The following is a 14,332-nucleotide window of genomic DNA, read 5'->3' as shown; positions in this document are numbered from 1 at the left end:
AAATACTTTGCTTCTCAGAGACATTTCTACCAGCCAATCTGGACGCTGGTGGGTGCAGGTGCCAAACAGTTATCCTTGTCAGGCCGTCCCACTGCGAGTGTGATACCATCTGGAGTAGAATGGATCAAAGCCAGAGTGATTGAGCTGAACCCGGACAAGAACTGCATCCACACGGACAATGGCAAGGAGGTAACCACTGGGGTCCTTTGGCTTTTGTTAATCAGGGCTTGTGTTAATGCACAACAGTTACCAAGCTAGACAGCTTCGTGGAGAGAGAGCAACATATATGAATGTGTGTTCATGGATGTATGTGTGTTGATACAGCATGAGGTGGGAAAGCATGTGGTGATTGGAGGATGGGGTAGACAAAAGGACTGAGTGATGCTGAATAACTAAGACATGTGTTTGTTGAACACCCACTGTTGCTCTGTTGCCTGGTACAGTATCTTGCATCTGAATGTTTATTCAACAAATACTACTGCTACGTGTTAAAATAGCAGGCACCTCCCTTCTTTTACCTTTGAAACAGCCAGCTTCTTTACCTGATGGCTGACCTCCCAGAGGAAGGGGATGTGGGAAAATATCCATCCCAGTTACACCAGGGGTTGCTATGCCAGAGTGATGAGGGACTGTGTGAGTCTGGATTGTACCAGGGCTAAGAAGATTTTCTGCGGCTAGAGCTTGAGGCTCTCAAGTGTTCAGTACCATTTAGAGTCTCCTCCCATCACCCAGAGATCAAAGCCCCTGTGTTTGACTGAGGGGATGAGGGCGGATGGTGAGATGATGGGCTCAGAACGCATCTGCAGTGTCATGTCCTCTTGTCTGTTGCCATGCTCATGGCTGTGGCAGGCGGTGCACTCTGGCATTTTCACAGAGCTGTAGAATCTGGAAGTGGGTGGGGATCTGAAGGGTTTCAAGTCCAATCCCTTCCTCTAAGCAGGGGCTCATTGGTGACAGGCATTTGTAACCCTTCCTTGGGTCATGGATTTTTCTGAACACCTGAAAATAAGCCCTGTCTAGAAAATTCACATACATACCAAATTTAGCATTTAATTTCACTGAGTTCAGAGATTCTTTGTAGCTTTTTTCTAAACCCAGATCAGGAGTACCTGCCTTATAGCATTATTGATCTTTGGCTCTCTAGCCAGCCAGCCAGCCTGCTTGTCTGTCTGCCTGCCTGCCTGCCTGCCTTCCTCTTCCCACAAATAATTATTAAGTATATTTTCTACTTTGAGAGAGAGACTGTGAGCATGATTGTGTGTAAGCAAGAGGGGGAGGGGCAGAGAGAGAGAGAGAGAGAGAGAGAGAGAGAGAGAGAGAGAATCCCTAGCAGGCTCTGTGCTCAGCACAGAGTGTGACTCGGGGCTCAATGATGACCTGAGCTGATATCAAGAGTTGAAAGCTTAACTGACTGAGCCACCCAGGTGCCTCTTTCCCTTTCCTCTCCTTCTCTCCCCTCCCCTTCTTCTTTCATAAGCTCTATGCCCAGTGTGGGGTCAAACTCATGACTCTGAGATCAAGAGTTGCATGCTCTACTGACTGAGCCAGCCAGGTACCCCTTTTAAGCATCTTCTATAAGCTAGATACAGATTTAGGCATGAGTGAACAAAAAGAAACAAAAATCCTTACTGTCCTTGATTTTATATTCAAGTGGGGAAGGGCATCTGATAACTAATAGACATAGTAAGTAAATTATATAGTGTGTTAGAAGGTGATGAGTATTAGTGAAAATAAATACAGCAGAGTAACTGAGATTGGGGCACGTGGGGGAGGGATTGAATTTAAAATGGGTTGGTATTTACATGTCCCAGGGTCAAGGAGTTCTCTGATAACAAGTGATCCCTCTCCATTTTTTAGACAGACAGACAGACATGTTATATGAAATTTTTGCCTTTACTGAGTCAGAATCCATTTCTGTAACTACTTTCATACTCTTTGTTAGACCCCCAGGGTGTTATTGGCCTCAATGATTTCTTGTTCCTTGTTTTATCCTGTAGCCTGGCCAAGAATATCTTTTCTTTTCTGTGGGAGAATCCTTCAACTATTTGAAGATGGCTCTTATCATCTGTGTAAATCTATTCTTCAGGTAGATTTGTGCCCCGTCTCCACTTTCCTCAATTCTTTCTCCTGTTTTGTGGTCTCTGATCCTCTCACTGTTCTCTCTACCCTGCTTTGGACATCATCTGGCTTGTTAGTGCCCCCATGAAAAAGGTTGCCTGGAAGAATAGGCAACTTTACAGAATAGCCCAGAATAGAGTGAGATCATTCTCTCCCACAACTGGATATAGCCTAAGTTAGCATTTGCCTTTTTAGCAGGCAGTTACCACAATGCTGATTCATGCTGGGCTTGAGGTCAGTTCAAACTTCTGGGTGTTTTTCTCATATGAACCAATGTCAAGTCAGGCTATATATATATATATATATACACACACACACACATACATATGCATATATTTACATACATATATGTACATGTATGTATATATATGTAGAAAGCCATATATGGATATGGAAATATGTAATGGGTTAGAATATATATGTTCTATATATTACATATATGATATATATCATATTCTATACATTATATATATATATATATACATACATACTTAAAAATTATTTATCTCTCCCTGTTGATGAACTTATTTTCTGTCTCTTTTGTCTGTCTCTAAGAGAACAGACAGAATTAAACAGAAGATTATTCATAGATCACAAGTTTGAGCTTTGGGGCTCATTTCCTCTGCTAGTTCACTGCTTGTGGGGCCAGGGCACCTGTCCCTGACAACATATATCACCTCTTTGGTACAGCAGTGCTTGCCTCCTTGATTAGACCCCTCCATATTACATGTATGGCTCAGAGTCCTCTGTGGTTGGGTTTGTGCATGTCTTAAGAATCATAAACTTGTCCCATGTCTTCAGAATGAAAGGCACTGGTAGGTGTTCTCACTTCTGAGCCTTAGACATGTAAAGCTCAGACTCTTAGGAAAGTTGCAGGGTTTTGTTTTAGGGCTGAGGAAGAAATTGCCGTGAGCTGGCAGAACTTTCTTCCAAGATTTTATTAAGTATGTTAGCCAGATATCGGAGATCTGCATAAAACATCTCACGGGGGAGATGTTGTCTTGTTGGTTTTAGTTCCTCTTCCCAACTTGCCTGGATCTTTTGGATTTGTGACTCTGTCATCCGATTAACATTTTTCCCCTAGCCATTATCTATGATAGATTCATTTAAGTTCAGGGTTTTAATTTGGTAAAACCAAAGAGGTCTCTAGAGAGCTTTTTCTTTTCTTTTTTTTTTTTTAAGTGATATCTATTTATAGATGTTCATTTAGATACAGATGTATATATTCCAAAGCCACGGTGATGTGCCTGGAAGCCCCTGGGTGCGTTCTTTAATCCACTTTCACCACACTGTAGATTTTAATAATAAACCAAAAAATTATGCAGTCGAGTTTCCCACATTTGGGGAAATCGCAGGGGTCAGCACATCCGGAGTGCAATGGATAAGCCTCGCCCTGGGAAAACCACCTTCGTGATCATGGTATCTCCCCTGCCAGGTAAGTATTCTAGAGAGCTTTTTCTAGCTCGCATCAATGAATCAACATTCTTCAGCAAATATTTTTTTGCTAAAAATTTACCAAAATTATTCCATTCTTAGTTTACACTTCACTATTTTTTCAAGACTGAGTTGAAGGGATTGCTGAAATCCAGCCTCGTTGTGTCTCCGACTCTTCCCTGTTGCAAGGGTCTCTGTCTGGAATGTGTCCCTTAGGCTCTGTGTGGGCTGGCCCTTGTCCTTCTCCAGACTTAACCTGATTCTGCTTCTGTTCTCGGTCTCATTTCTGCTTCAGTAGGTTTTCCTTTCATTTCACATGCCTTGGCCTCCTTCTTCCCCAGGACATTTTCACATGCTGACTCTATCTCTTTGCCTAGCTAACTCCTACTTAGCTTTACCTTAGCTGTACCCCTTCAGGAAAGCCTTCCCTAACCTACTGGACTGGGTCAGGTATCCCCTGGACGTGCTATCACAGCATTCTGTGACTTAGTAATTATTTGTGTGATTATCTGGTAATACCTATCTCACCCACTAGACTGAGTTCTTGGAGGGGTAGGAAATGTATCTTTCTTGTTCGGTGTTATCTGTCCAGGACCTAGCACAAGATCTGTCACATAGAAGGTGCTCCACAAATATTTGTGAACAAATTGTGTCTCAGTTTCTTTATCTGTATAAAATGGGACTAGTAATACCACCTCTACCTCATTGGGTTATTTTGAGGATTAAACGGATTAAAACATGTGAAGGATTAAAAAAATTTGTTTTAATGTTTAATGTTTGTTTATTGTGTGTGTGTGTGTGTGTGAGAGAGAGAGAGAGAGAGAGAGAGAAAGAGAGAAAGCATGAGTGAGGCGGGGACAGAGAGAGAGAATCCGAATCCAAAACAGAATCCAAAACAGGCTCCAGACTCTGAGCTGTCAGCACAGAGCACCACATGGGACTCAAACTCATGAACAAGGAGATCATGTCCTGAGCTGAAGTCGGATGCTTAACTGACTGAGCCACCCAAGCACCCCAAAACATGTGAAGGATTTAGAGCAGTGCCCTGCACAGAGTGCATGCTCAAGAAATTGTTACTGTTATTATTTTTTAAAGAATACCTGAAAAAAAGGAACAGGAAATTCTTATTAAGTACCTACTGTGTGCCAGCATAGTTCTTGACTGCTGACTGACTGAAAGCAGTTTACAATCTGTGAACCTATGTTGGAGCTCTTTTCCCAAATCACTAAGAGACATTTGCTTAGCATATGAGCCTAGAATTTTGCAATGGAGGACATCCTATCTGCTAAGTTATTAGTATCAGAGTTTACTGCCCCCATTCCCCTGTATAAAATTAGAATATTTGCCTGTATTTAGCCTTCTGGCAATGTCTAGACTGTTCTCTGTCATTGCTCAAAAGTCTTGTCTACAAGTTTTTGAAATTCCTCAGAATTTAGATCATCTGGCCTCAAAACTTGAATTCATTCAGAAGGCTTGAGGCTTTCTTTTTGTTCTTTGCTCTCTTAAGGTTTATTCTCCCTTAATGATTTTTTTTTCATAATCTTAAACTTGACAGTTACTAGTACTTAAAAATAATCAATATTATGCTCTTATTAGACAGTCAGGGCAGACACAAACCAAAGGTTTTTCTTGTTGATAGTGTTCATGTTTTGCCTGTAGATCATCACCTCCCGCTCCGACCCCATGTCCCATCTGACCTCACATACCCTGAAGACTCAACATAGTTCAGTCAGGTAGTTAATGGGCCTGGTACACTTTCCTACAGAACAAGGAGTTTCAGGGCACAGCGTCATGAATAGACAAATCATATGGAGGAAGATGTGTATATTATCCACTTTGAAAAATTATATATTTCATAAACAACTGAAACCATCCATCCATCCATCCATCCATCCATCAAACATTACTGAGTTCCTCAGTAATTTAATTTAGTGGCTGTGCTAGATTCTAGGAATATAAAGAATAAGACCTAACCTTTATCTTCTGGGAGTCGTCAATGTAGTGGAAGGAGACATTACTCCTATATAATAGCACCAGTGCTATAATGCATCATGTACACCACACTAAGAGAGCTCCCAGAAGGAGCCAGTGGGGAGGAATCATTGGAAGTCCTCACTGTAGAGGTGACCTTGGAGCTGAGCCTCCTGGATCCCAGGGCAAGACCTCTGCAGAAGCTTGCTGCCCAGCCTGAGCCCAGCACTCTCTGGTCTTGGAGTTCTCTCTCTTCACTTGTGACCTGCTCCGCTCACTGCTCTGCTTCTCCATTTAGTACAAGATTGTGATAATTAATTACAATCCATTTCTCCTTTCTGGGCTCCTGACTTTCATTACAATCCTTCTCCACCTCTAGTTTTCAGGGCAAGTCCTCTTTCTTTTCTTTCTTTCTTTCTTTCTTTCTTTCTTTCTTTCTTTTTCTTTTACGTTTATTTATTTATTTTGAGAGACAGAGACAGAGAGACAGAGAGAAAGGGAGAGAGAGAATTCCAAGCAAGTTCTGTGTTGTCAGCACAGAGCTGGAGGTGGGGCTCGATCTCACGAACCATAATATCATGACCTGAGCCAAAATCAAGAGTTGGATACTTAACCGACTGAGCCACCCAGCTGCCCCTGCAAGTTCTGTTTCTTTATATCCTTTTTGCTTACACTCTTCTGGCCTCAACTTGTCTTCCTTCTGATCTTAAACCCACATTTCCATCATGATAAATATGGATACTTTGCCCTTGGCATGAGTGATCACGATACCCATGTTTAAAGAGGGAGCTTTTAGGTTATAAATAGATCATTAAGTAAGATCAGGTACATTATGTCACATTTTTTTCCATGGCCCTCAAAAGAGCAGTTTCTCACTATGTTGGTCCAATCCACACGACAGGTCAGATTTGCTTGGGATTCACACATCACTCCATAGATTTTAAAGAAAGTTGATCGTCTTTTAAGATGAGGAAGTGATTCTCCCACCCCTCAGCATGAGAAAGTGTTAACACAGGCACCATACAAATAATTGTGACTTCTTTGTATCGCTGTTCACTATGTAAAAATACAGGAGTCTCAAGCCCTGGGGGGGGGGGCGGTGGTTATACAATACAGTACTTGCGAAACACTGAGGTGTGAAGTGACAGAGAATGGCAGACATGATGGCAAACTGGAGTGTGCCTCCCTCCCTGTGCCCTGCCCATCACCCACAGCCTCAAGGCATCCACATTAAAAAATGGAAACATGATGGTGGCCACATAGGGGTGGGGCTGAGGGCTGCCGCTCCTGGGATCCTGGTCTAAAATATTACTGTTTTGTGTTGCAGATCTCCTACAAATATCTTATTATTGCTCTTGGAATCCAGCTGGACTATGAGAAGGTACTATTTTAAGATTTATTTATTTACTTTTGAGAGAGAGAGAGAGAGAGAGAGAGAGAGAGAGAGAACACAGGGGAGGGGCAGAGGGACAGGGAGAAAGGGAGAGAGAATCCCAAGCAAGCTCTGCCCTGACAGTGTGGAGCCCACCACAGGTCTTGAACTCAAGAACTGTGAGATGATGACCTGAGCTGAAATCAAGAGTCCGACGCTTAATGGCCTGAGCTACCCAGGCACCTGAGAAGGTACCGTTTTAAACTACTTCTGTGTTACACTGGCCTACTTATGCTAAGATCAAATGCTGTATTTAGTTGCTTTGTATTCGTTTTGACAAGAAACAGTTCTAAGGGATCCTCTTAGTTTTGTGGTTTTTTTTTTTTTCTTCTCAGTGGTCTTTTTATGGTTTTTGAAAAATCATCTCTAAGATTCTGTCAGTGATAATGATATATTTTAGCTTTAAGCTTTAATCTGAGTTTAGTGTGTCCATCCCTAATGGCAGTTCTTGCAAAACAGCAGGCTTTTTCACACTCACAGGAAAACTACCTTGCTGTGTAGGACTGAGTTGCCTCTTCCCCTCCCAAGCTCCATGGAGTCCCTGCAGTGTGAGGTCCTGCTCCCCGGCCAGCTTGGCCAAAGGGGGAGTGAGGTCTCCTCTCTTTCTGTGACTCTCCCTGCCCCTCTCTGCTCCTGAGTTCCCAGGGAAGCAACTTGAATTGGATAAGGAGTCATAAACGGCCCTTTGTGACCAGTCTCTCTAAAATAAACCTGGTTACCACTTTGTGGCACCTTTTCCTTGACAACAATGTCTTCGAACTAGAGAAAAGTGATGAGGGAGATAAAAGATCAGCTGTTTGTTTGTCTCTTGGATAGTGCGTTTTGCTTTGGGAACCAGGAAGTATGGAGGTCGTGTGAGAAGAACCCTAGGCAGTGGTCAGGAGCCTCGGCATCTGGTTCTGTAAGATTCTAGGTGGGTCTCTCAACCTTGCTCTCCTCAGTTTCCTCGTCTGTGCCTAGGAGCCATTACTGTTTTCCTACCTGCCTCAGAGGCGTGTGGCGAATATCCACTGTTAGCATGGGATGAAACTTCAGAAACATTAAAATACAAGGTGATCCTATAATAATAATGGTAATCATAATGATGATGGTTGTTGAGACTGCTGATATTATAACTACTTAAACTGCAGCAGGAGATATGATCGGAGAAATGGTTGCTTTTTACATTGAGGAGGAGACCATAGCCCTCTGTTTCCTTGAGAGCTGAGGGATGGGTGTCGAGTGGTGGCCCTATGGCCTGGAGAGCAGCCTGGCAGGGTTCTGAAGGGCCAGTGCATCTTGATGACTGTTGTTTGACAGTTCTCTGCTCTTGCTGGAAGAACTGGTGCCTGAGTCTCAACTCAATCTATTCCATCTTCGTTGTCCTCTATCAACCTCCTAACATTTAGGACAAGCGCCCAGGTAATCTTCCTGGCAGGAATACACTAACACTTATGGAGCACTTACTGTGTGGGTGGTATTTTCCCAAGCGCTTTCCATGCATGGTTTCACGTACTTCTGCCAACAACCCTCCGAAGCAGTTACTTTTATCCCCATTTTACAGGTGAGGAACATAAACTTCTTGGTGTACATTAGAACCACCCAGAGATCCTGTTAAAACAGGTTTCTGGGCTTGCCCCTGAGTTTCTGAATCAGTAGGTCTGGGTGGGGCCTGATAATTTGCATTTCTAGGAAGTTCCCGGGTACCATACTTTGAAACCCCACCGGCTCAGGGATATTAGGTAATTTACCCAGGGTCATAACACTTGTAAGTAGAAAAGCTGGGACTCAAGCCAGATCTGTGGGGTTCCCAAGTCCATGTTTTTAATTACCTGCCCTCACTGCCTTTGCCAAGAGTCTGATACGGTACAACCTTCGATAATGGGTAGTTGACGTTTGCGATTATTGACAGTATGGCTCTTGGTTCTGTCTGTCATTCTTCTTCTTCCCAGGATGGCAGCTCGTTCTCCAAAAGGGAAATATGGCTGGCTTCTTGTCCTCCCTGTGATGGTGGGAAGAGGTCTGTCCAAATCATGGTCTCAAGGCCAGGGAGGCGAAGGGGTTCCCTGGGGCTGGGCCCATTCTGCGGGTTGACAGTTGACTTCAGGCCCCACAGCCCTGGTCTTAGCAGATCCCTCACCCACCTACCTGCCTGCTCTTACGTGTGTGTGAATACTGGGGGCTAATAATTGGACTGAAATACTTGAGAGGTTATAGAAACGGCAGAGAACAAAGGCTCTAAACAAGAGTTTTTGCACTTTGGTCAAAAAATTTACACTCCTGTGAATTTGCGCTTTTGTTAAAAAACTCGTTTCTTGGTGTGCTTTCTTGCAGATTAAAGGCTTACCTGAAGGTTTTGAGCATCCCAAAATCGGGTCCAATTATTCGGTGAAGACAGTAGAGAAGACGTGGAAAGCTTTGCAGGACTTCAAGGAGGGCAATGCTATCTTCACCTTCCCGAATACCCCTGTAAAGTGTGCTGGGGCCCCCCAGAAGATCATGTATTTGTCAGAAGCCTATTTCAGGAAGGTATGCTTCCTGTCCAGGGACAGAGACAAGGAGGGCAGACGGTGCTAATAAAGAGATGCCAGAATTCCATTTGGTCCTTGTCACAATACCTTTCTGGTTTCTAAATTTTTATTACATATGTACAAAATTATATAATTGGTGGCTTATAAACTAGAAAAAAAGGAAGTCCCTATAGTCCAGTTACTCTGATATAGCTGCTGTTATCAATTTGACACATCCTTCTATTTTTTTTCCTGTACATTTTTTAACATGGTTACAATCATACCATGCAAATTTAGATGTACTCATTGTTATTAAATAGTCTTTGTAACATACTTTCTAATGTGTATATAGAAATCTACTGGGGAGCCGTGTTAGACATTGTTTAAATATTTCCATATAGTTGGACAATTTGTTGTACATTGTTTGTTCTTACACATACAGTATCCTCAATTGCTCCCACTTAGCTTAAGTTCAAGGTTATGTATATTTTCAGGTTCTTAATAAACATCATTGAGAATACAGTAGGCAAATGCCAATTCTAAAGACAAAAAAAAAAAAAAAAAAAAAAAATTGTTGACCTAGAACTTCAAACCTTAGTGGAAAGAGGTATTTGGGTGGGGACACTCCCAGCATTCCTCAAAGATTCGTGTCAGAGCCAGTGTCCACAGCTTGAGTATACCTGGCATGAAGCTCCGGGAAGCTGCTCTCGCCCTCCGGCCCTTGTGTGACATGTCACGTGTGGTTTACCACAGCGTGGTCTGACTTGAGGCAGTGTCAGGATTCAAAGCAGTCTGTGGTTCTGTAAAGGGACAGGTGAGAGAAGGGGAGAGAAGGGAAGGGGCAGGTGGGACCAAAGAACCTTTGGACGTGTGCTTGGAACCACACTGGGAAGCCTTCATCTGAGTTATGCAAACCTGCGCCAACCCCCCCGGGGAATTAAGCAACAGTCAGACTCATCATTTCTATTTCTTTTTTAAAATTTTTTTATTTTTTATTTTTTTTAAATATGAAATTTATTGTCTCATTGGTTTCCATACAACACCCAGTGCTCATCCCAACAGGTGCCCTCCTCAGTACCCCTCACCCACCCTCCCCTCCCTCCCACGCCCCGTAAACCTTCAGTTTGTTCTCAGTTTTTAAGAGTCTCTTATGTTTTGGCTCCCTTCCTTTCTAACCTTTTTTTTTTTTCCTTCCCCTCCCCCATGGTCTTCTGTTAAGTTTCTAAGGATCCACATAGGAGTGAAAACATATGGTATCTGTCTTTCTCTGTACGACTTATTTCACTTAGCATAACACTCTCCAGTTCCATCCACGTTGCTACAAAAGGCCATATTTCGTTCTTTCTCATCTTTTCTATTTCTAAGAAATGGCCTTCTGATTCAAGAGAATTCCTGGATGGCACAGCCTTTGGAGGTTTTCACCCACCTCACTTCTTTCAAATAGTATGATTCAGCTGAGCAAATGTGAAAAGGAACTGAACAAAGGAAAAGGGGAGGAGACGAGTTGTTTCTTCCTTCCTGGAATTGTCTCTGCAAAACTCTTTTCTTCTAAGTCTTGGACAGCTGAGAGGAAGTTTCTCTTTCAGGCACCATAAGATCTTAGGCATCTGGGAGAATATTAGCCTCTGAAACATATGAAGAATTCTAGTGTGTATGAGCCAGTGGGACGGGAACTTTGTTCACTACTGTTCCTGCAGCACCTAGAACAGTGCCTGACAAGCTCTAGGACCTCATTAAATATTTATTGAGTGAATGAACAAATGAGTATATGAATGAACAGTTCAGCCCATCTTTCCCTGGACTTGACCTTCATCTCTGGCCTGCAAATAAGCAGTGCCCTCTTAACCCCCCCAACTCAAATGTGCCCTTAGTTGCTGTGTCACTGGCAGAAAGTAAGGAGGCCTCGCCCCACCAGTGCCTAGTGATAGAGAAAGCTGGTGAGCTCTCTTGTAAGGGTTTTAATTCTTGTGTAAGTTAAAAAACGAAGTGGCTGAAGTAATGCTTTGGTGTCGGCTGTTTCTGTCCTTTCCTTTTTTCCCAGACGGGGAAGCGATCCAAGGCCAATATCCTCTTCAACACTTCCCTCGGAGCAATTTTTGGGGTTAAGAAGTACGCTGCTGCACTGCAGGAGATCATCCAGGAGAGGGACATCACTGTTAACTACAAGCAAAACCTCATCGAAGTCCGAGCCGATAGACAAGAGGCCGTTTTTGAGAATCTGGACAAACCTGGAGAGACCCAAGTGATTTCAGTGAGTGGTGAGGTCCAGCTGTCGGCGAAACACTGCCCTAGATGCCGACAACACTGTGGCTCCCTCCTCCCTGTCGCCCTCTGCATGCTGGGGGAGGCCGGTTACAATGAGCATATTAGGGCAGTAATAGGAGAGAAGGTGGACTAGAATGGATGGGGAAGAGAAAGAGGGGGGCTGCATGCATGGGAGCTGAGGAGGGTTTATCTGCTGGTTTCAAGTGAATTTATATCCTATTTTGTATCTCCACTTTTCTTCTACTGAGTCACTTGAAGCAGCCAGAAATATTTGATGACTTCAGGTCTGCCTAGAATTCAGGAAGGGCTTCCTTAAATGGAGGATTTGGTGATTTCTCTATTTATGCTGTGTGAGAAACAGCCCTGTTTGTGGGGAGTTTACAGGTGACAGGGGTGTCTTTCCCTTGTGGAAGAGGATGTCTTTAAACATCTTTCACTGGTGGGGCGCCTGGTTGGCTCAGTCGGTTAAGCGTCCGACTTCAGCTCAGGTCACGATCTCGCGGTCCGTGAGTTCAAGCCCCGCGTCCGGCTCTGGGCTGATGGCTCAGAGCCTGGAGCCTGCTTCCGATTCTGTGTCTCCCTCTCTCTCTGCCCCCTCCTCCATTCATGCTCTGTCTCTCTCTGTCTCAAAAATAAATAAACTTAAAAAACAAAAAAAGCATCTTTCACTGGGGCACAAAAGGAAGCACTTCAAAATCCTTGAAAGGTGTTTTGGAGCCATACCCTAACTTGGGAAGATTGAGCCTCTGTATATGGGCTTGGATCCTGTGTGTTTCTTCTTCTTCTGCTGTGTAGCAGGTATAGTACTTTTGTAGAGGCTTATGAGGATTGAGAACAAGATGTAAAGGCATCTGGAGAAGCATACATGGGAGAATCGTTTGTTTATATCACTCTGGCAAGAGCCGTTAGCAACGAGAAAACAGCGCATAGTGACATTTTATTCATTCAGCAATTTTAGAGGAATGAAGGGTTCCATAAAAAAGGAATTTTGAAGTGAACCCACAGCTAATCTTCTAAACATCAAAACTTCATGTTTTAGGCTTTTTAGTGCAGGCTTTTCCTAAAATGTATTGCACACATCTTTCCTTTCTTAAATGGTATGTATTGACTATCATTTAAGGTGTTACTGATGATTCAAAGTCATAATTTAAACATTTATTTGCAAATAATCTTAAACTTAGAGAAGCTGCAAAAAATGCAAACAGTACGAAGAAAACTGTATACTGTGTAGCCTTTACCTAGATTCATTTATTTTCGTTTTACCCAATTGGCTTTATCATTTGATCTCTCTCTCTCCCTCCACATATAATGTAATGTAGTATGATGTGACATGATATAATATTCCCAAAGCATCTAAAGGTAGGTTATATACATCCTACTTCATGGCCATTTACCTAAATTCTTTGCTGTAAATCTGTTGAGAGATCCCTCTTCTCTTGCATAACCATACTACAGTTATCAGTTCGGTAATTTGGCATGGATACAATATTTTAATCTACCATTTGTATTTGTTTTGTTGATTGACCCAATAGCACTTATAGCATGCTTCTCCCTCCAGGGCAGAACCCAGTCAACAGGCAGGTATTGCATTTATTTGTGATGTCTCTTGAACATCCTTTGATCTGGAACATTTCCATAGCCTTTTCTGGTGGATATTTTGGAATCATACAGCCCCCCTCTCCGCTTTCATTTTTTAGTAGCATGTTCCTCATTTGGGGTTTGTTTATATTTTCTTGTGATCAGTTTCAGGCTCTGCATTTTAAGTTTATTTATTTATTTTTGCTTTAAGAGAGCAAGCGGGAGGGGGCAGAGAGAGAGGGGGACAGAGGATCCGAAGCGGGTTCTGTGCTGACAGCAGAGAGCCTGATGTGGGGCTCGAACTCACGAATTGCAAGATCATGACCTGAGCTGAAACCAAGAGTCGGATGCTTAATTGACTGAGCTATCAGGTGCCCCTCAGGCTCTACATTTTTAGACTGAAATGCTGTTTAAGCAATGTCGTGTCTTTCTAGTGTATCACATTTGAAAGCACATGATGGTCACCTGCCCCTCATTAATGATATTTATTTTGATCACCAGTCAAAAGATGGCCCAATTTCTCCACTGTATATTGTTATTCTTTTCCTCCTTTGCTACTAATAAGTCTTGGGGGGTGGGGAGACACTTTAAGACCAAGCAAATACCCTACTCCCTCCTCATTAGGTTTCCCACTGGATTTATCATCCACTGATGATTTTTGCCTAGTCCAGTCTTTATTATGGTGGTTGCAAAATGATGATTTTTCCAATCAAGCATTCTGTCCACCTTTAACAGTAAGCTGTTGGCATTCTGTCTGCAAAAGCCCTCCTTTCTCTCAGTTCATTAGTTATAGGTATAAATTCATGAATTCTTTTTTTTTTTTGCCTCCAATGGTTTGTAATTCATTACTGTCCTTAACTCATTACTGTCCTTTTGGCACTCAAACTGTCCCAGATTTGGCCAGTAGGAGTCCTTTCAAGATGGCTATGTCCTTGTGACATGTTGCCATTATATTTTGAGCACGTTCTTGCTTTCTGGTGTCACAGGATGTCCTAAGCTCACCTAGTATGTACTTGCCCCAGCTCAGGGTCATTATTTTGAATAG

General features: G+C 42.8%; 1 protein-coding gene and 1 pseudogene across 3 annotated transcripts in view; one reads left to right on the top strand and one right to left on the bottom strand.

Annotated features, from left to right (window-relative positions):
• The window catches only part of SQOR (sulfide quinone oxidoreductase), a 49,878-nt gene that overhangs the window by 24,746 nt on the left and 10,800 nt on the right, over window positions 1-14,332 (top strand). For all 3 annotated transcript variants that reach the window (XM_045449844.1, XM_045449845.1, XM_045449846.1), the window contains 4 exons: window positions 19-189; window positions 6,851-6,904; window positions 9,269-9,463; window positions 11,486-11,695. In XM_045449844.1, the coding sequence (XP_045305800.1) occupies window positions 19-189; window positions 6,851-6,904; window positions 9,269-9,463; window positions 11,486-11,695 (630 nt within the window). The remainder of the gene's footprint in view (window positions 1-18; window positions 190-6,850; window positions 6,905-9,268; window positions 9,464-11,485; window positions 11,696-14,332) is intronic.
• Window positions 3,413-3,561, bottom strand: LOC123584654 (annotated as a pseudogene).

The sequence above is a fragment of the Leopardus geoffroyi genome, chromosome B3, assembly GCF_018350155.1.
Source record: "Leopardus geoffroyi isolate Oge1 chromosome B3, O.geoffroyi_Oge1_pat1.0, whole genome shotgun sequence".
In the NCBI taxonomy this organism is placed as follows: Eukaryota; Metazoa; Chordata; class Mammalia; order Carnivora; family Felidae; genus Leopardus; species Leopardus geoffroyi.
Note: the sequence above shows the minus strand (reverse complement) of the source record. Positions and strands in the feature narration are given on the sequence as shown.